Raw genomic sequence first — 23,665 nt, forward strand, 5'->3', positions numbered from 1 at the left:
CGGGTGTGTGACTGGGGTGACAGCTGGAAAGTCACAGATGTAGGGTATCTTGAATGAAGGGGTTGGGCATGAAAAGCAAGGGGAAGAATATTCACATCTTTTCTGGGAATGGGCAGGGAACTTCTCAGAACTGGAGCTACCACTTTCCTTTTGTCCTTTTATGGTTTCCTCCAGTTGTTGTCATGGTGATTGCCAACTGTCATGGTGCTAGTGGGAGCATCATTTAGCATGGAAATCAGATTATAATGAAGTTAGAGGTTCTTCAGAGGTCAGACGAGCTGCTGTATTGGTTCCCGCTAGTCTTAGCCAGTTTGGTCAGAAGTGGGAGCTTCTGACCTCAGGGATCTAGTTTCCTAAAGGTAAGCAGAGTTAAGGTGGGGTAGAAATTTACCTATGTCACGTAGGCATGACACTGGGTAACAATCTCATAAAAGAGGAAGCAGTTCCTTACTTCCTCAAGATATACCAGGCTTTGAGATTCTGTAGCTATCCATTGTAGCCTGTAAAAATGTTCATAATAGCCGTCAAGTTGTATTTTTGATGGCAATAGTTAAAGCAAAAAGAAGATATATCATCTAAGAAGGAAAAACGGCATTCTAATTGCATGGCAGAGATATTAGGACATTCATTTGGGATTATATCACAGACAAGTATAGAGACCACAGGCAGCCGACCAAAGGGAAATCAGTTCCACAAAACATTGTGCGGAGAGTGGAGTTATTCGGCAACCCAAATCAGTGATTCTGGACATAGTGCGCTAATGGAAAAGGGCAACAGCGGCCTAAAGCTGAGCTCAGTGGGGGATCACTCCTCACCATTTTTAACTAAATATGTTACATTTTCACAGTACTTGAGGCTAAGGGCATTTTATTTTGCAACCCATGGCTATTCTTGTGAGGGGCTGCATGCAAAACTATGTACTAAAAATGTTTTGCTGTCCAAATACAAGGTCAGGTCATATGGACATCATCAATATAAAGGTCTTTGTTCCTATAGGTTAGAATCAAATGTCAGTTTTTTTGTTTTTGTTTTTGTTTTTTGACACGAAGTCTTGCACTGTCACCTGGGCTGGAATGCAGTGGCACCATCTCGGTTCACTGCAACCTCCACTTCCCCGGTTCAAGCAATTCTCCTGCCTCAGCCTCCCAAGTAGCTAGGATTGCAGGCGCCTGACAACACATCCAGCTAATTTTTTGTATGTTTAGCAGAGATGGGGTTTCACTGTGTTGGCCAGGCTGATCTCAAACTCCTGATCTTGTGATCGCCCACCTCGGCCTCCCAAAGTTGTGGGATTACAGGTGTAAGCCACCACGCCCGGCCAGAGGTCAGTTTTGAAGCAATTTATTTCCCAGTAGTTTCTCTGGCTTATGTTTTAGGTACATTGCTTAACTCAAAAGCAGACTAACAAAAAAACTCATAGTTCTGTACCTTTATTTCATTTTGAAAGATATTGTGAGCAATAATACACCACATGATACAATGTGGAGACTGATGCTTTGGGCATCAAAAAATTGAAAAAGACAGTAAGAGTATATTTGAGCAGGTTCATAACAGATGGAATATCTCTAGTAATAGTTTGCTTTGTGTCTTTTCCTGGCATTAAGAAAAATGCTTTGAACTTTCATATATATATTTTTATTAGAAATGGCCTGGAGATAGTTACTAAGGCTATGATGTTGGAATGATGAGGTGGAAATCACTTCTGAAGGAACTCAAAGGTTATCTTTGGGTTTACACCAGTGTGCTTCCTATTTCATGCCCTCTGAACTTGAAGGTTATTGGTTGCTTACTTGAAATGTTCAAACTAAATCAAACTTGAAACATTGTAAAAATGACACTGTCAATTGTCTCACATATGAAATGGAAAAAGAAGTTAGTATATCTCTAAACAGTTGTTGCCACTATTATTTGTAATTATATATTTCAGAATTGTTTGGCATCATTTGAGTTTAAACTGGGAGTGATTCTAACAATGCTAAGAATATTATAAAGGCTGCAATCACAAAGGTTTATCTAAACATTTAACTAAGCATATTTCTAAGTGTAGGAATCATGGGGAATTTTTTCTCTTCCAAGTATCAAAGATATTTTTAAAATAATGTTAACATTTTGTCATAATAACTTCAGGTCATTTTGTCATATTTCATAAATAAAACACTGGAGATAAAAGAGGGAGGGAAGTTATCCTTCCTTGGACTCACTTTCTTCACCCTCCTGACCCCCTGTAGAGCCACCACCACCATCTTGAATTTGATACCTTTTCAGTTCATATGCTTTTATTCTCTCTCTCTATATATATCTATAGATAGATATCTATATAGATATATATAGAGAGAGATATATAGATATATATAGAGATATCTATATATATATAGAGAGAGATGCATGTATATGTATTAATGTGTATATTTATAAACAATATTGTTTATTCAGTGTTTCTAAAATTCACATAATTGGGATCCTGCAATACATATCTTATTGACAACTTCCATTTTTTTCTCTGTATTTTGTTTTTAAGAACTACATATGTATCTGGCTAATTTAGTTTACCTGCCAAATAGTATTTATTCCATAAGTGTTCATATGAGGGGATTTCAAAAAGTTTGTGGACAAATGGAATTAAAAGATAAAAGTAAAGAATAAACTCTATTTCTCCCAATATCCAAGTAGTAACCAGGTGCAACCCTGCTCCTTACAAATTGATGTGGATGGTCTGCCACTGCAGGCTTCATCTTCGTCATCATCTCGTCCCTTCTTAAAACTGGTTATCCATTTGTAACATGCTGATTTCTCTGGTGGCTTTATTACCATAAACTTTTTGTAAGGCATCAATGGTTTTGCCATTCTTCCAACCAAGCTTCCTGTAAATTTGATATTTATCCTTGCTTCAATTTTAGCAGAATTCATATTGCTCTAACAAGAGCTCTTTTCTTTCTTTTGTTTTTTGTTTTGTTTTGTTTTGTTTTGTTTTGTTTTGTTTTGTTTTGTTTTGTTTTTGAGATGGAGTTTCACTCTTGTTGCCCAGGCTGGAGTGCAGTGACCTGATCTTGGCTCACCGCAACCTCTGCCTCCTAAGTTCAAGCGATTCTCCTGGCTTAGCCTCCCAAGTAGCTGGGATTACAGGCACATGCCACCACGCCCACCTACTTTTGTATTTTTAGTAGACATGGGGTTTCTCCATGATGGTAAGGCTGGCCTCGAACTCCCAACCTCAGGTGATCCACCCACCTCAGCCTCCTGAAGTGCTGGGATTATAGGAGTGAGCCACCACGCCCGGCCCAAAAGAGCTCTTTTCAAACCGATATCTTACCCTCATTAGTGTGTCAAACTAGATCAGGTTCAGACATGTTATAACAAGTTAATATCAGCTTATTTGGGTGCAACAAATATTTGAAATCCACAAATAAATTTTTCATAATATGCATTTTCCATAAACTTTTTGAAGACCCCTCATATATGATATGTAATCATATTATTATATTTGTTTATTTTTCTATTGCTGGAACACATAGGCTGTTTCCATTGTCTTGCTATTACAACAATGTAGACAAGAACAATCTTGTACAAGTCTCCTGGACAAAGGTGCAAATGTTTTCCTGGAGTCTCTACGTAGAAGCAAAATTCCTGGGTGATTAGGTTTTACATGTACAAAATTACCAGGTACTATCCCACAAGTCACCTGTGTGTTTCACTAATTTACTTTCCCACCTGCAATGTATGAGAATTACTTCCCCATTTCTTCCCCCACACTTAATATTGTCAGGCTTTCAAATTTTTGGACAGTTTGTGGTGTATGAGGAGGTATCTTGTGTTTAATTTTTATTCCTCAAATACTTTTAATGTGTTCAGTGGCCATACATTTTTTTTTGTTTCTTTGCTATGCACCAGCTATGCATGTCTGATGAGCTCTCTTCTATTTCATTTTAAATTTCTATCTTATTAATTCGTTGGACTTCATTGTATATTCTGGAAAGTAAGCCTTTGGAAGTTATATGCCTTGCAAATATTTTCTCCCAGGATGTGGCTTGTTTTACAACTTGGTTTCTGGTAGGAGTTTTTTAGTCACATAAGGTTTTACTTTTGATGTAGCCAAATGTATGACCGGAATAGTGGTTCACACATTTCTGTAGACTCTGGAACCAGAAAACCAAGGTCATAACCCTGGCTTCTCTACTAACTGGCTGAGGGACCTCTAGCAACTTCCCTGGCATCTTTTTACCTTGGTTTTATTATCTCTAAAATGGGAAAATATTACCTCTCTCAAAAGTTTTAATATGAAGGTTAACTATAAATCAGTTAGACTATTGTCTGCTACCAAATGAGACCTATATAAATATTAGCTATTAGGATTTTTGCTTTCAATATATTGTTTCAAAATTTCTTTCCTAGCATCACTGATGTCTTTATGTATTTAAAGGCTAAGTGTTATTTATGGTTGTCTTTGTCCTAAATACATGTTTTTCTCACAGTCACTAGGTTCTGGATCTTATATTTAGGTATATTCAAACACATATTGACTGATCAAAATTATGTCTATAGTCTTTTTTACATTTATTTCTTTAGAGGTGATTTCTGTTTCATAAAATAGCATTTCAACAGTAAAAGCAAACTTTATTTCCTGAAGTTGAACATGCATTTAAGTTATAACACCTTCAAAAATGACGTTTCTATTATATTAAATTGAATTATGTAATTGAGAGAAAATTTACCACAGGTAATTCCTAGACACCTGATATGAGCGTGTCTGCGACCCAGGCATAATCCATGTTTATTGAATAAATAAATAGTTTGTTTGCTTTTTAAAAAGCATCTACCTTAGAGCAATTTTTAAAACAAGGAATCAAATACATAAAATAGGCAATTGCATAAAATCTCCTAGCTAAAAGATTAAAGTGTGCACTTAAAGGAAATAAAATCCAAACCAGCTTTCTCTTGGGACTTCCATTCTCTGTGATCAGTCATACTTTTAATGCATTTTAACTGTGCCAAAGAAATCAGGGAAACCATTGAAGTGATTAGTGCTTTTTGTCTGCCCAAAAGGAAGTTGCCTGTGCTTTGGAAAGACAGTTTTATATTCACTTCCAATTATATTTTTTAAATTATAATAAAAAGAGTTTCTTCTTTTTTCTGTTGCGTCATAAAATTGAAACACATTTGATAGAGATGAACAGAAAAATAAATATCTAATAGCATGACGTGTAGTCCTAAACATAAAATCAACACCTGCACATAAAATCGGCACCACCTTATTTGTACTAGGGTTACCCCAGACATTTTCTTCCAACTCTGTACTGCAGAAATTGAAGAGCAAGAGCAAGAAATGCCTTAGGAATTCACCTTTTTGTTTTGGTCAGTGTGACATTTATTCTTCGGGATCAGACAGCCCTCTAATTACAGAGTTTTAACACAACAATGGTTTGTTTCTCACTGGTGCTCTGTGTTCTCTGTGGGTTGGCAGAAGTCTTCATTCCACATAGTTATGCAGGCATGCATCTCAACACAGGGCTTAAGAGAGAGAGAAAGCATGAAGACCTCATGCTTATTCGTCTGTGCTTGGCCATAAAGTGGCACTCGTCACTTCCTCTCATAGGCTTTTGTGACCCCATCTATGTGCAAGGGAGCTAAGCAGAGTGTGTTCCTCAAAGTGCCTGCAAGGAGAGGAGTGCTGGACTTTACTGAGCACTGGGAATGACTTTCATTGACACCCTCACTCATATCACTTAAAATGGGTGGTAACCTAAGCATGTTTCCTTGCACAAATTTTTAAAAATTATTTTTTAACTTTTTAGAGGCAGGGGTCTTATTCTCTTGCCTAGGCTGGGGTGCATGAGGGACAGTGGCGCAATCTCAGCTCACTGCAGCCTCAAACTCCTGGACTCAAAGAATCTTCCCATGTTGACCTCCCAATTAGCTAGAAATAGAGGCATGCACCAACAAACCTTGCTAATTTTTAAAAAGATTTTGTAGAGATGAGGTCTTGCTATGTTGCCCAGGCTAGTCTGGAATTCCTGGCCTCAAACCATCCCCCTGCTTCAGCCTCCCAAATCACTGGGATTGTAAGCATGAGCCAGGGTTAGAGGCATGAGTCACCATGCCTAGCCCCGCCATGACTTGATTTTGAAAGAATGGCTGTTATTAAAAAGTCAAAAAATAATAGATGCTGGAGAGGTTGAGGAGAAAAGTGAACACTTACACACTGTTGGTGGGAATATAAATTTGTGCAACCATTGTAGAAAGCGGTATGATGATTCCTCAAAGAGCTAAAAGCAGAACTACCATTCAACCCAACAATCCCACTACAGAGGAATATGAATTATTCTACCATAAAGACACATGCACACAAATGTTCATTGCAGCACTATTTACAATAGCAAAGACATGGTATCAACCTAAATGCCCATCAATGATAGGCTGATTAAAGAAGATGTGGTACATATACACCATGGAATACTATGCAGCCATGAAAAAGAATGAGATCATGTCCTTTGCAGGAACATGGATAGGGCTGGAGGCCATTATCCTTAGCAAACTACTGCAGAGACAGAAAACCAAAGACTGCATGTTCTCACTTACAAGTGGGAGCTAAATGATGAGAACTTATGAACACAAAGAAGGAAACAACAGACACTGGGGTCTATTTGAGAGTGGAGGGTGGGAGGAGGTGGAGAAGCAGAAAAGATAACTCTTGGGTTCTGGGCTTAATTCCTGGGTGATGAAATAATCTGTACAACAAACCCCCATGACATGAGTCTACCTATGTAACAAACCTTCTCATGGATCCCGGAAATAAAGGTTTAAAGAAAAGAATTTGAGTTTAGGAGTTCACACATCAGTTTAAATCCCTGCTGGGATCCTTAGGAGCTGTTTGGCCAAGTTTTTCAACATTACTAAATCTGTTATTCCCCATCTATAAAGAAGAGATTTGTGATTGTTGTGAATTAACTGGGCCTTGGTATTCAGGAAGCACTTAGTAAATAGCTGTGCTGGTGAAGGAATGTAGGAGTATAGAGATAATAGCAAATCCTGGAGGACATAACACGAGAACTTTTTCATTGTATCTGTTTCCTGGCGCTGTCATAACAAATTACCACAACTGGGTGACTTAAAACAATAGAAATTTATTCTGTCATGGTTTTGGAGACCAAAAGTTCAAAATCAAGGTGTCAGGGGAGTTTCCTTCCCTACCTCTTTCAGGTTCTGATGACTTCAGGCATTCCTTGACTTGTGCCTGCATCACTCCAGTCTCTGCCCCCATTTTCACATGGCCTGCCCTTCTCCATTTTTGTCTCTCTTCTATCTCTTATAAGCACATGTGTCATTGGATTTAGGGCCCACCTGGATGATCCAGGATGACCTCATCTGAAGATTATTAACTTAATTACACCTGCAAAAGCACTTTTCCCAAATATGTTACCATTCACAGGTCTTAGGGTTTTGATGAGGACATATCTTTTGAGAGAGGAAGGCCCTCTGTTCAACCCACTATCAATATGGAAGTGTTTTCTATCTGTGTATAAATCCATGGCATGTAAACACTTAAAATATTATACCACCTTGAGAATTTGTCCAGCCTTAAAATATAGAAGAATGAAGTTGTGGGGAGCCCTAAATTAATAATGGATGATTAATGAAAATAGTATCTAGTGTTTTTCAAAGTTAGAAGCACACAAGGATCATCATGGAAGCTTGTTATGCAATGCAGGCTCCCAGCCTAATCCGTAGACTTTTTCATCTTGTAGGTCTCCAGTAGGGCCCCAAAATACATATACTTAAGAAATGCTACAGGTGATTCTGACACAAGTAAGCATTCAGAATTACTCAGAACCCATATGCCTGAGTTCTAGTCTAGCTTCTGCAAATGACCAATGGGATTGATCTTTAAACAGTAGTATTTTGATATTCACATTCTTAAAAGTAATGATCCATAGACTTCTTAGAGGATTAAAATAGCCAGGATAACTATGGTTCTGATTTTTGAATTGGTGATTCTTGAATAATAAGATGGGACTACTTTATATTAAATTCCACTTACTAAGTGAACCTGTTAATTTTTAAAAGGTTTTTATAATTTTTAAAATCATTTTTATTACATTTCTATTTTAAGGGCTAAACTTTGTAGTTATATGTTACTATTATATAATGTCACATCTTTTTGTGCAAGAAATAGTTGCATTGGACTGAATTTGAAATATTATCATTTCCCGTATCAATATTGTCTACAGCTCTCATTATTATAAAACCATTGTCCAGTTTCCTAATATGGATTGACTCAGGGGCAAGATACCCTATAACAGTCACATGTCTCTTAATGGACTACTCTTGTTTTTATTTACGCCAGTCATGGCCTTTCTGAACATTGATTTATACCCAGAATTCCCTTTTTCTCCATAAATGTATTCAGAACCCACCTGTAAGGTACAGACTAAAGGTCTACAATCCACGTGCTGTTGTGAAACTAATGAACTATTCATAGAAGCTGCTTGAACAGAGTAAAATATCATGAAATAAGTGTACAAAATCATTCTCAAAATGATGTCTTTCAGGAATTAGCATGTAGATTTCTCACCAATTATTTACATATAAAAAAGGGGCATGTAGGAAGTGTTTGCATACACAATGGAAGAATTGCTCATATTTAGAAACTATATATTTTGTATTTAATAAATCATTCAAAATAAATCTGTTACCTATACAGAACCACTCTATACAGTATCTTTGGCATATGTATATGGACAACCCTTTCCGTCTGGGTCATTTCATAAGATGTATTATTGAGACTTTTGGAAATGTGTATTTAGTTGGTGGTAAAGTGTTATAATTTTTAAATTACTTAAACTCTTAATAATCAACTAAAGGGAAATTTTAATATGATATGGCTAAATGGAGGCAAAGATTTATTTCATCTCTCTAATAAAAAAAGGGATAGTTATTTCCTTATTAGGCTACCTTGCAAAGTCTACATGATCCTATTCTAAAATAACTAAAATTGAGTAAAACTGCATGTATATAGAAGCTATTGTAAAGAATGAGTCTAACAGGTTGGGCTTTGTAAAAAATGAGCTCTTCTGAAAATTACTGGACAATGTCCATTTAAAACATGCTAATACTTGTGAATCAAAAGGGATATACAGTAAATGGATTAAAATTAAAATTATATCAAAGTGGAATCCCTTTTCATAGTAAGAAATGAAAGGAAGTGCAACGGAGCCACTGTTAACTACCCTAATGTGCCTTTGTGTCGTAGATTTTAGGGTTTTATTTTTCTTTTCTAATCAATGCATTATATCTCTGTATTCTCTTTTTTACAGTTCAGCAGAAGAGCAGTTTCAGTGGCAGTCACAAGGTAATGTCTATCTTATTGATGAACACTTACACTTCTAAACATATCTCTACTGATGACTTTTCTTACGAACTTTAGAATGAGACTTAGAAAAGTAATAGGAAAACATCCCGGTAGTAAAATTAGATGAAGTCGTTATGATAGCTCACAATTTATTGAGAGTTAAATCTTTCAATTCTGTAGTAACTATGCTCTTCAAGGGTACATGAAATTGCTGACCTTGGCTTTAATGTTGGTTGACCGAAAACTAAAATGGAATAGCTAATGAAAACTTCATAGAGGTAATATATTTGACTAGGATATTTTCCATGATTAAATGATAACCTAAATCTTTAAGAATAATATACCATGTGTTTGTTCATCACTTTAAAATATTTCATTTCAGATGGTCAAAAAGATATCGAAGATGAGCTTACAACAGGTCTCGAGCTGGTGGACTCCTGTATTAGGTCACTACAGGAATCAGGAATACTTGACCCACAGGATTATTCTGCAGGTGAAAGTAAGTCATGTGGCAGTTATGCTTGAAGATAGTTGAAATATAGGAGTATTATGTCATTATTTCTAATATCATTTCTGTTATGAGCAATATCAAGTGAGGATTTCAGGATATTTTTATACTTGTTTTAACCATTTCACTCCGTCCCATCTGTTCCCTTCCCACATTATCCCACCTCAATTCACATTAGAGTATAAACTCTTTTAAGTCAGTAGTTGGCATCTAGTTTTCGCACTAATTACTGACATACTGGTGATTCTCACTGTTCTCTGATATCCTTTTCAATATCTAGACTACTGCATTTTATGAACTCATCATATATTTTGTAGTCAACACAATGTCTGCCTTAAAATTAACTATCAATGCTGGCCGGGCGTGATGGTTTACGCCTGTAATCCCAGCACTTTGGGAGACCGAGATGGGCAGATCACAAGGTCAAGAGTTTGAGACCAGCCTGGCCAATATGGTGACACCCCGTCTCTACTAAAACTACAAAAAAACTAGCCAGGCATGGTGGTGCGTGCCTATAGTCCCAGCTATTCGAGAGGCTAAGGCAGGAGAATCACTTGAATCCAGGAGGCAGAGGTTGCAGTGAGCCGAGATTGCGCCACTGTACTCCATCCTGGGCAACAGAAGGAGACTCCGTCTTAAAAAAAAAAAAAAAAAAAAAAAAAATACCTATCAGTGCTTTACTCATAGAGATCACTGTTGGTAGAAATCATAAAAAGCAGCAATTATGTGACAAAATAGGAAAAAAATTGGTGTACTCTTAGTATTATCTATTTAGTACTATGCTAAGGTAGTATGCAATAAATTCTTACATTTCTGTATTTAACCATCTTGCATTGCTATATTAATTCCATAGAACATTTAAAAATCACTTTCTCTCCATTTAATGACATATTTTTCAACCAAAATGGTTGTGGATTAGGAGTTGAAATGAACCTCCTTTAAATAAATCATAAAATTCTTTTTACTTATTTTAATAAAATTCCACAAAAGACTAAAAATTTCATCATTAAAATAGGTATTATCCTGGTAATACATCAAAAACCAGTGAAGGATTTTATTCCTTAATTTAAAAAATAAAATTTCCTCCAATACCCACTAAGCTTCGTCATGCAAAAGGAAGACATAAGGATAAGATAGCAAACTGATCTTGAAAACCATTTATTTTACAGATTAGCTCATTTTCTCTATAATCTTTGTAATATCATTACTGTTAGGATAACATTGTTGTGTATACACAGATTTATTTATACCCGTATGCATCCTCTCAATACAATTCGTAAAGAAAGATTGGTTGGTATTATCCTTGTTCTCTGTATTTTTTATTGAAAAATGTATAATCGTTACCTCTTTTACTCATAGTCATTAAATATATTTCTCTTGTAGGGACAACTCTAGTTAGAACACATTTAATTAATATTTGAAACACATGCATTCATCTTATTAGTGAGTAATAAAAGCAGCAACAGAATAGTTTGCCTTGTTGGGAAACGGGGAGATGATAGTGAAAATCTCATTTTTTTATATAATAATATATTTGATTATGAGTTTAGGAGAAGGAGTAACATTTAATAAATGGAAAGTACAGAAAATAATTAATGAGTTAAATAAAAAGTAAACAAATTAAAATAGAAGGGATAATATAGGTATATCAATCTAATGCTGCATTCTAAATTCTCCTCTGAAAAGAATAAAAGTTCAAATTTGCAGTAAACAAAGATAAAGTAGTTATGAGTTATTCATAACATTTAATGAAATAAGGGTTGAAATTAAAGGAATAGTCAAAGTAGTGCCTGCAAATATATCAACGCAAAGAGTGGGATTGGAAGAATAATGTGAGATAAATTGGAATTTAATACAGAATCACTTAGCAGGGCCAAAGGTGGGAGTTATGTAGTAAGCTGTCTTAACTTATAAAGATGTGTTAAGCTCATACTCAAATCTAATGAACATGTGTGCACCAAACAGCATAGCATGTGAATATTAAAACAAATGTTACTAAAAATAAAAGAAATTAAGGAAAAATATTATTGTGAACATTTGAATGCACGTCTCATGAATCAGACAGAATGCTAGAAGGGAAAGCCACAAAATGTTGAAATAACAAATTAAGATAACCATGTATTAAATAACTTTTAAAGGTTTTATTTATTGCATGATAGTATATGTTTGTTACATATGTCCAAGGAAAATTCATAAAAATTGACCAGCTACTAGAAGATAAAGGCAATTATATAAGTTAAGAAGTATGGAGGGCCATATTCTTGGATAAAAATCTACCAACACTAAAAGTAAATAATAAAATTGTAAGCAAAATGTACTAATATTAAAACTAAGAAACATAATTCTGGATATTTACTAAATCAAATGGAAATAATAAAGAAAATTGCATAGCATTTACTAAGCAAATAAAACAGGAACATTTTTTAGTAAAAACAGAAGTATGGGGGAAAAAACACATTCAGAGGATATCTTAACTTCATGATTAAAAATAGAAAACAAAATAAAGAATGTTGTACTTATTTGGGGAAAATCTTAAAAGAGGTAAATAAATAGCAAGAAACTAGTAAGATGCACACGATAATAGTAATGCAGAGATAAAGTAATATAAAGTAAAATAGTCAAAGATAAATAAATGCCAGAAGAGGTAAATAAAGGGGATAAATAGATGATATTTTTTCTGTAAGTCAAATAATAGTACTGAGCTTTCTTAGTTGAAAAACTGTTACACACAAGGAAAATGGAAAGAAATTTTTTAGCTTTCACTTTAGTTTGCCTGCAATATGTATTCAAAAGTTACCTACAAATGGTTTATAATAGGGAAGTTAAATGCTTCAGTATGGTCTTTCCACATATATTTGGTAACCACCAAATATTTATTTTTCAGAAAGATTAGTCACTTTATATTGTCACGTACTGAATTATCTTATTGAAGACTCCTAGGATTTTAGTTGATTATTTCTTTTGAAAGCTCCTTCATCCTGCTTTGAAGAAAGGAAAAGAAACAAAACAAAAAAGAAACAGGTGATAAAAGTACCATTCAAAAGTTGTATGCGGAAGGATTCTGAACCACAGTCACATAAAGAATATTATTATTCTTAAGAACCATTTGCCCTTAACATCTTCAGAGTCACCTTGAAACTGAAGTAACTGAGTAAAAATTAGGAAAATAATTTTAACATATTGGGTAGATAACTATCATTTTGGGCATCAATATTGCGAATTTTAAGTGTTCAGAGGATCATAAAATAAAAATCTAAATTGCTCTGTGTATGTATATTAGTTAGGTTCCAGATGAGATATAGATTCTATTCAAAAGAGTTTAACCGAACAGAATTTAATTAAGGGACTATTTATGAAGAGGTGGGCAAGATTAAGGGAACAAACAGCGCATGTTGTGGTATTCAGGCAGTGGAAGACAGATGCCCTTACCACCCTTAGACCCTAAGGGAAATCAAGGAACTATCCCCAGCAGAGTCTAGCAGCAAGGGGGGAATCAATGTCATAATCTCTTTTTCCTCCCTCCCCCGATCTCCTTCTCCTGCCTCCCATTGGCCAAACCCAACCAGAAGCCAAACTGCAAGACATCCTTCTCTGTGCAGAGGACTAGCAGAGAATGAGTGTACAGCACCATCAGCACAGCATCCTCCTCGATAGTGGAACAACCGTATACCATATTTACCTCTCCCGTATAGAAACATAGCAAATAGATATGCAGTAGCACATTGACAGATTTCATCTAATTAGGAAAAGCCCATCAGATTCTGCCAGTCAGTGATTATTCAATCAATGGATTCATTAGCGATGAACCAGCTAATGCTAAATTGGACCTGGCACCCTGCCCTCGAGAACCAGTCTCTTAATCCTCACTCAAAAGGGACTAAAACAAGGCTAAATACTGTCTAAACTCAGTCTGGAAAAGTTCTAAAATGGAAAGCAGTCTCACCCCATGAGCGCATAGTTCTTAATTTGTTTTATTTAAAGCTTTTTTTGCTATTTGTCTTTCAAAGGTCTGATTAAAATACAATTTGAGTCACAGTACGCATCTTCTTGACCTCAAGACAAGCAGTAACTGCTCTGCTATGCTGATTTTATTGGGTCATACAGTTACCAATGTTTTCCAACACTTTGTGTATTTTTAACAGTGCGATCTGAAACACTTGGTAAACCATGTGCACAACCTTTGCCACCCTGCCTCTTTTTTGTGACTACTGGCTGTGTAATTTCAGTTTCAACAAATATGTGTCACTGAGTCACTAGGAGAATTGCTTCAGAGACTGCTGTCGCTTCAGTGGAACAAAATAAAACAACAAAAAATAATTTACCAACAGAAGCTTGGGGCCATTGGCTTTCTACATAATGAATAATGTGACTTGAACTGCCTAGGACCAAGTACTTTCTTTAATCTATGCATCCTTTTATATACAAACTCAGAAATAAAGGTGATTATATCTTAGCCGGTGATTCACAAAAATGTTGTCAGTCAAAATAAGAAATAGAAAGGATAACCTGGAAAAAAATAACTCGTATGTTTAGCCACAGATTGTTAATTTGTTTAAATATTGTATTTTGCAATAGTAATTATTTTTTCTATAGCATATTAATGAATTGAAATTCTGTCATATTTTAGAAAATTCCGTTATTCAGTAGGAAGAAAATCTTCAGAGCTAATATATTCTGAGTGTTATGGTAAAAAAAAAAGTACATATTATTATAAGTTTTCAAATCTGAATATATTTTTAAAACTCAGGAATCAATCATATATGTTACCATTCTAAGCAGGTGGAATTAAAATAGAATAATCATATATAGTTTAACAGAGGCAAATATATTATTCACTGTTGACTTACAGTTTTATTTTATTTTGATTACTGTGAATATACTTAATTTACAAGAGACGTTTGAGAGATCAGGTTATTTAAAAGCTATAAAACCTAATTCCATATGTTCTCATGCAATAATAATAATAAAGGTGGGAGGCATCCTTGTGAAGTGAATGTTTTCATAATTTGTGTTAAGCACGACACCAAAAGATGCAGAAGAGGTCTTAGGAGAGTAAATTTTTCATGAAAATCATAGTAATCAAAATGATAAATCCATTAATCAAATTGGCTCAAAAAATAAAAGTCATGGTCAGGGAAAAAGGGCTGTTTTCTTTGTTTTGCTTTCTATTATAGTGGAAACCAGGTCCTCCAATAGACCCAAGAGGATAGAAAACCTTCCTCATCCCAGATGTGCCCAAGGACTGTCACCTGGCCTTAGAGACCCCACATTCTGAAAGCGTGTCTGAGTCAGTTGAGCTATCCTAATTGTTCATTCCCTGTGAAATCACTTTATCATATGCTCTTTGGTCCAGTTTTGTTTATTTACTTATTTATGAGATGGAATTTTGCTTTTGTTGCCCAGGCTGGTGTGCAATGGCGCAGTCTCGGCTCACCGTAACCTCTGCCTCCTGGGTTCAAGCGATTCTCCTGCCTCAGCCTCCCAAGTAGCTGAGATTACAGGTGTGCCCCACTACGCCTGGCTAATTTTTGTATTTTTAGTAGAGACGGGGTTTCACCATGTTGGTCAGGCTGGTGTTGAACTCCTGACCTCCAGTGATCCGCCCACCTCGGCCTCCCAAAGTGCTGGGAGGTCCAAGTTTTTAAAATACAAACAAGACTGTTCTTTCCAGAGGTTTGTCATGGTGTCCATGTCTAAAGTTGGCTGATGCTACCATTCCTTTTGAAATTCACTTACACTCACTTTCCCCCCTGCCTCGGGTGTATGAAATTAATGGGAGGTTAGCAGTAGCAAAAATGGAAGGTGAGGACAAAAGCTGAGGGAAAACACATAGGTGGCCCACAGGAAATAATAAAATCCTTCAGGAAGCTGTAATTATCCTCCATTCCAGAAAGTATTTCTACCTGTTTCTCATCTGGTGTTTAATTTCTTTTTTTTTTTTTTTTTTTTTTTTTTTTTAACGGAGTCCTGCTCTGTCGCCAGGCTGGAGTGCAATGGTGCAATCTCATCTCACTGCAACGTCTGTCTCCTGGGTTCAAGTGATTCTCCTGCCTCAACCTCCCGAGTAGCTGGAATTACAAGCATGAGCCACTGCTTCCGGCCTAATTTATTTTTCTTAGATTTCACTTAGGTTTCCTCCTACCATGTAGTTGTTTCAGAAGCATGTTATACCTTCTCTAACAAGGTCGCCAGCTCAGAGGCAAACCTAAGAATTTAAAGAATAGGCAAAGGCATCAAGTAAGAAGAGCTCTTTAACCACACACTTAATACGAGAAAACAATGCAAATTTCTCATTAAAGACATCATTCCCACTTGAGTTATCAGGATCTTCTGGGATCAAGCACAATGTGTGTAGAACCTGGTGGGAATTTCCTGGTCTTGAAATTGTCAAGGCATTGTAGATTCCCAGAACACAAATATGAAGATTAGATGAAAGCTGCTGAAAGTGAGGTCAGGTTCAGAGCTGCCATAGGTAATGAGAAAAAGCAAAGACGCTGCCAGCCCCAGTGAGAAAGCCTTAGAATAAGCAGACTTTTCCCCGCGAGGCAGAGGAAGGAGAGGACTCTCTCAGTAACACATTATGAAGATGTATTGAGGGATTTCCCCAAAAGTTAAAACATATGAATATTGGCCAGGCACAGTGGCTCATGCCTGCAATCCCAGCACTTTGGGAGGCCAAGGCAGGCAGATCACTTGAGGTCAGTAGTTTGAGACCAGCCTGACCAACATGGTGAAACCCCATCTCTACAAAAAATTAGCCGGGCTTGGTGGGGCACCCCTGTAATCCCAGCTACTTGAGAGGCTGAGGCAGGAGAATCGCTTGAACCTGGGAAGCAGAGGTTGCAGTGAGCCAAGATTGCCTCACTGCACTCCAGCTCCGGCAATAGAGCCAAACTCTGTCTAAAAAAAAAAAAAAAGAATACAGATACTGATCAAACAATAAGGCACTTGCACTTGAACAGTAACTGATGTAACCAACTCTTAATGTACTGAGTTTTTATTATATCACTGTAGGCACAGGTGGATGTTCCAGTCATTTATTTTGTTAAATGTATGTATTAACCACTTACTAATGGCAGGAACAAAAGGTCTCTGTCCTTGTGGCATTTACATTCTAGTCAGAAAAGGCCAAAATCAACCTTTTCAATACTGGAGGGCCAGATTGATAATGGCTTTGCAGAAGGACAAAGCCAGGTCAACAGTAGAGTAGAGCACCTTTTCTCAAAATATACTTGGGAATTCTGGGGACTTCGTGGCCCCTGATGGGGACTTTCAAAGTCAAAAGGTTTTCATAGTAATACTAAGAGATACTTGCTTTCCCATTCTTTTTCTCACACGAATGTTGTTGAAGATTTCCAGAGACTACATGGCATGTAACAACATCATGTCCCTGACAGCTCTGGGAATGTGTGCTGCATATTCTTCTGTTGGAAACATTTTGAGTGACTAGCATCATATATACCCCGATAAAATAAAGCTCTTTGGAGTCCTCTATAATTTTGAGGGTTAAGAGACCAAGAGTTTTGAGAACCACTAGAATAAAGATGATCGAAGGCCAGGAAATCCTCTATTGTGAGAAGACATTGAATCAGAGACCTGAAAGAAATGCGCCAGCAAGCCATGCAGATCAACGGGGGGCAAATGTGTGATGTGTGACAAATCAAAGACTGGTTCTTTAAACTCCTATGTTCCCATTCACAAATTGTAGTGTTTTCTGAGTTTCACTTTTAAATTTTATTTTCTTCAAAACCAATTTGTATTAATGTTTTATTTATTTTTGCAAGTATTGATAGTGAGAAATACGAATATATCAGATCCTCTTTAAACTATTTATGAAGAAATATATAATGTTTTTCTTCTCCTTGTGCTACATTAATTTTTAGTGGCAAATAACCTAAAGACAAAACTTTGTAAGGTATAGTTGGGAATTGGAGTGAACGATGAAAAGTACACTTCTATGATTACAATATTATGTGCAATCTCACTCATGATAAAATTCTTTGGGTACACATTCCAAACTAAAGTTATACATTTGAGAGTTATTTTTATGATAAATGTCAGTTTGCTCATGTCTTCCATTTTACACCATTGTAAAGAAATTGAGTGACCTTGCAGCCGTAAAAAAGGATGAGTTCATGTCCTTTTCAGGGACATGGATGAAGCTGGAAACCATCATTCTCAGCAAACTAACACAGGAACAGAAAACCAAACACTGCATGTTCTCACTCATAAGTGGGAGTTGAACAATGAGAACACATGGACACAGGGAAGGGAACATCACATACCGGGGCCCGATGGAGGATGAGAGGGAAGGGGAGGGAGAACATCAGGACAAATATCTAATGCATGCAGGGCTTAAAACCTAGATGACGGGTTGATAGGTGCAGCAAACAACCACGGCACATGTATACCTGTGTAACACACCTGCACATTCTGCACATGTATCCCAGAACTTAAAGTAAAATAAAATTTAAAAAAAAGAAAAAAAGTTGAGTGACTTACTGTGTAGTGCAAACATTTGACCAATCCGATATGTATCCATCCACAGTAGTCAAACTTGGAAAAGCATACTAATTAAGCCAAGGACATTGGTTAAGTCTAAATCAGTTTAAAAACTAAATGGGTACTTCTATATTCCTGGGACCATTAACGTTTTAATTTTCACATAAAGCATTACACACTGAAAGCAACTGACCAGACGAAATAGATATTCTGGAGACAGAGGCTTAGAAATGAAATTTATAAACACACCTCCCCATCAACTGTGAAGCTTTCTTGCATAACGAGCCCCTTGGGCTTTTTCTCTCAGTTCATTTTTGGAATGGTAGATTCGCTGAGCCACTATTTTTAGGGGACCTCCTCAGAGAAACTCCTCCAAATGAGCTTTATAAGTTACTAATGAAGATCAGGATAAAACAACCACTTTATCACCAGTAGCTACCTCTTACTCTAAGTTAATTTGTAAATGGGCAAGTTCTTCCAGAACCCATAAAGGTGAAACTGCTGCTACAAATGAAATCATTAGTAGTGAAATTTAAACAGAATATTTTTATTCTGCAGAGTTAAGTCTGATCAAAGTGCTTTGAATCTATTTAAATCAGTTTGGTAATTTTAGAAATAATCAATAATTTTTCTCATTGATTTTGTAATGGTCCAATAACTCTTTTGTATGTAAATTCTACCATCTGTTTCCTTTATTCTTACTTAATATTTTCTATTAAAATATTGGGAGGTGACATTTAAGCAGCAGTTTAAGTTTGAGAATGAGTTTTGAGGTTGATGGAAAAAAGAATTTCAGGCTGAGGAAATGGAGAACTGTCTCTAAGTGCCAAAAGATTTTAGCTTCTCATCTATTTGCTCTGACATTAGTTTTGTTGTTGTTGTTTTATTGCATGCAGGCCATTTTAATGAACTGTGCCTTGTATGTTTTGTTTGTAAGATGAAAGCTTGCAGGTTGTTGAAAGAAAACATAAACAATGTGTGGGAGAGTCCTACAATAAGGTTTTCAAGACCAAAATATCCCTGTGAAGGTTTTATTATTATCAGACCATCTGGCTATGCAATTAGATAATCAGATAATAATAACTGATATTTATATAGCAGTTAAAATTTTTCCAAGCACTTGCACATCCATTATCTCCTTAGGTGTTCAAATTTGGAAAGATTACAACTTGTTGTGACAGAATCATGAAGTGTGCTTAAGAACACACATTCTGAAGCCAGTCTGCTATTTTTGTTTAACCCCAGGCCCACCAGTAACTGTGAGGTCTCAGTTAATGGATCCCTCAGTTCCCCCGACATTAGTGGGAATGGTTGTACCTTCCTCGCTTAGATGTCATTAAAATTGAATGGGTTAGTAGATGGAAACTGCTCAGGACAATCCTTGGAACTTCTTAAGTACTCAAAAAAGGTTAACTGGTCATTACTGTCACTGTCATCATCATCTTTGTCATCATCATCTATGGTCAAATAAGTATGGAGATGGGCTAGAGCCCAGGTCTGTGGATGTCCAGTCCTGGATTTTTTTCAACACACGTTCAGATACTCCATTAGTGTGGTTGTGACTTATAGAATAACTCGGGAATGCCACATTGTAGACCCTGGTCTCTTCTGTATTATTACAAAGTATATTCTTTAATTGAAGGTCTACTGTATTCTAAGGCAGATGTTCACCTAACGCAGGCAAATATTAGCAATTCCAAATAAAGTCTCTTTAAAACTATGCAAACAGAACAAGTGCACATAATCATGGAAACTCTAAAATACTCAGTTAATCTGATCAGAAGAAGCTGGCCATATTGTGTCTGTGTTATATAGTGTCTGTATTGATATGAACTATAAGTGGGTCTGAATTTTTATGCGGAAAATTAACATTTCAACCTCTACATCTTCTGAGATTGATTTTGTCCCACAAGTAGTGGACAGCGGGTTTCCTCTAGCCAGCACCTGGAATCTGTAAGCAGCAGTTCACTGGAGAAGCACCAAAATCTGAGGCATGAAGATTTCTCCTGCAAACAAGTGGATTTCTGTTTACACAGGACTTTTTCAGCCTTAAACTGCTGACATGTATATATGACTTAAAGAAACAGTGCTTTGATATAAACAACAACAGCTTTTGGACTTGGAGACAGAAGATAAGGATCCAAGCCTCTTCATGTTACCATGTCTGTGACACTGGCTGACAATTTAACCTCTTTGCCTCTGCCTGTACTTCTAGGACAAAAATGAAGATCATGCAGTTTTTTTCACAGGTTGCTGTGTAGTCTCTAACCAATTCATACATGTGAAAACATATTGAGACATTGGTGTTACACTCAAGATCCTTGCTTCATGTATCTTCTTAGGATTAATGGAATCAACTTTGTAGTTCCCTTGGAATTTCTTCTCTCTATCCAGTTAAGGCTAGTAGGTTTTGTTCAGAACAAAGAAAACTGTCTTAAGCATCATCAATGTATCAGGAAATGGTTTCACCTTCTCTTCCTGGCTCACAGGGGTGATTCATTTTGGGAAAACCCTTGGGCTCAGTTCTGAGGACTATTCTATCATGGAGAAGGGCCAGATGGTCAAAGAAGTCACTGTGACCCCTCAGGTCAGCGTCTTGAAGGCAAATGGGACCACGGCTTCTGCTCTCTGTAGCCAAGAAGGACATGATGATCCGCTGTTGCTCACAGTTCAGATGTCTACTGGAAATCATTACATTAAAGACAATAGCCTGTTTCCCTGGGTGAAATGTTAGGGTCCAGCTTCTTTCTCTTCGTCTACCATTTCTTTCCATATCACCCACATCCTTCAGGTCATAGATTCCATAGGTTCAGGACCACAGCCTCGTTTTACCTCTAGCCCAAGCAAGGCTTGATTAAAAAGTCAAAAGTTCCAGAGGAAAAAAAAACATAATTTAAAGCCCAAAACTATAAATGCTTTTTAAATCCTTGGCAAATTTGTATTTTCTACCTCATTGCACAGTAATATTAATAAAGCTAGTTGAAAGTTAGTTAAATTTAAATTGTACTTTCATTATAAAGTAATTAAGAATTGTCCTAAAATTTTAACGTGTTTCATATACTCGTATGTCTGTGCTCTCTAAAATTAGAATGAGTAAATGACACTGATTTAAAACCTAGTGAGCAATGGAAAAACATTCTAAAATGCATACATGGTTTTGGCTATTGTCTTGACTGTTCTGTCCTTGCCAGGTGATATGTCAGTGTTGTAATATTCTGATACATTGCTCATTGTTGCAATTACTTTTGTCAGAGTACATCTAGTTTTCAGTACTTGAGATGTATGAATAGAGTAATGAGATAGAAAATCCTGGTTACTTTTCATTGAGTACTGATCAAATACACAACTGATTCTATAAAAGATGAAGAGATTTCATTATTCTATCATATATATTCTGGGAGCAAGTAAACCACATTTTTAATTTAAATTCTTTTGAAACGGGACTTTACATTGTCATTAGAAGATACTGTACAGACAGCATTTGTAAGTTTCTGGAGATAATTGTATGAGTCTATTCAGAATATACAAAGTTATTTAACTTGCTAACTACATACTCAAAACAGTTCTTCAGAGCAATTCCTGCATTCTCTTTGAAAGACAAATAATGAGGACATGCAACTGTGTTTTAAGATAATGCTAAACTTCTTCCATGAAATTAAGTATTTTCTTTATGTGTTTATTTACTTCATTCTATTGATATATCCAAAGGTCTGTGCACTGTCGTTGTATCTGCTTTAACCTTCTTTGCCCTTAGGATGCATTACTATCCCAAGGGGGGTGGAGAGGATGGCCAGTACAAGCCATTATGCCCAGGTAGACTGTACAAAAAAGAAAGAACCAAGAAAGCTGCAGCGGGCAGCCCTCCTTTGTCAGGTAGAATGGTGACCACCCAGCTGAAAAGGCCTTTGCTTTTCCACCATAGCTCACTCCCACCATTAAAATGTGACCTTCAGAGGGACAAAGGGTAAAGCCCTTAGCCACAGTTGTCACTGTCTTCCCAGTGCCCACCTCCTTCTCCTCCACTTTATGGTTAGTCTCCACTTGCCCCACCTCCAGAGGCTCTCCCTTATCTCAGCCTGCCTGTCACTTGGACCTCAGACACTGTTCTTTGACTCTGCTGGGCCTGGCAGCTTCCATAGCAGTGGTAGGGACAATACGTTACTGGCACCCAGAATCAAATTCTAAATGCATCTCCCCTCAGAGACTTACTTATATTCAGTGATTGAGTCCTATAATACCATTAGGACAGAATAAATGATTTTTTTTCCAGGCTATTGGAAACGTTACCATCTGGTACATACTGTTTTCTCAGGACTGGGTTTCTTAAATTAAAAGTAAAGGGATTGCATTTGTACTTTTGTTATACCCTTCATGATGAAGTTGTGGCTGGATGAAAACACTTTTATTTCCTTGCTTACCTTTTTTTTCCCCAGAAACTGCATAGATTCCAAAATAACTGTACTAGCTAATTGGCATATTATTCAATATAAAATGTTGATGAAAAATTATCTTCATGTTGTTTCAAATACTGATGAAAAAATATCTTGATGTTGTTTCAAAGTTCCATCAGAAAATCAGAGGGATTGGGAAGGCTTTAAGTGCCAAAGATTTTGTGAACCAATGTTATTTAAAAGAGGATGCATTATTTTTATGAAAGGTGATCCACATCATGTCTCATTCGAAATATAAAAAGTCATGTTCCATTCTTAAAAGGAAAAAAATAAGGAACTTGAAATTTGCTCATACTTATCAGAAGTGATATTATTGTCTAAAACAGCCAAAGAGGGGGATCAAGAATGATTTAATGGTTATGCTATAGTCTATATGTGTATTATTACATTCCATCGAATATATGACTTTGTACTATGGTACAAAGAGACAGGAGAAAACTTGTATTGCCAAGTTTTTGCCACTGACACGCTCTTCTTACCCCAGCCCCTCTCAAACACACACAATGGAAAATAACAAGCACATTTACTCTCCTCCATATTTATTTGATCCCTAAAGAGAGTATTAAATTTGATCAAAGAAAATTTGCTTAAAAAGAAAATGGGAAAATGTTTGCAAGGATCTCATCTAAATAGAATATAAGAAAACAAAACACAATTTCATATGCAACGTATAATTAAGTAAGACCAGAAACTGATTCTTCACCCCTTGTAATATCAACTACATTCGTGGCATGAATTTGAACACTGTATGTTCTCTTTGTTCTCCTACTGTGCACTGCTGTGATGGTAAAGGTAACCAGTCATCAGGGATTATGTGAGGCGACGGTGAATTCCACATCGTACAAAGAGCTATTAATATTT

General features: G+C 36.4%; 1 protein-coding gene across 4 annotated transcripts in view; it reads left to right on the forward strand.

Moving 5' to 3' along the window:
- Positions 1-23,665, forward strand: part of CTNND2 (catenin delta 2) — a 928,369-nt gene that overhangs the window by 479,129 nt on the left and 425,575 nt on the right. For all 4 annotated transcript variants that reach the window (XM_031003315.3, XM_031003313.3, XM_031003314.3 and 1 more), the window contains 2 exons: positions 9,309-9,343; positions 9,726-9,842. In XM_031003315.3, the coding sequence (XP_030859175.3) occupies positions 9,309-9,343; positions 9,726-9,842 (152 nt within the window). The remainder of the gene's footprint in view (positions 1-9,308; positions 9,344-9,725; positions 9,843-23,665) is intronic.

The sequence above is a fragment of the Gorilla gorilla genome, chromosome 19, assembly GCF_029281585.2.
Source record: "Gorilla gorilla gorilla isolate KB3781 chromosome 19, NHGRI_mGorGor1-v2.1_pri, whole genome shotgun sequence".
In the NCBI taxonomy this organism is placed as follows: Eukaryota; Metazoa; Chordata; class Mammalia; order Primates; family Hominidae; genus Gorilla; species Gorilla gorilla.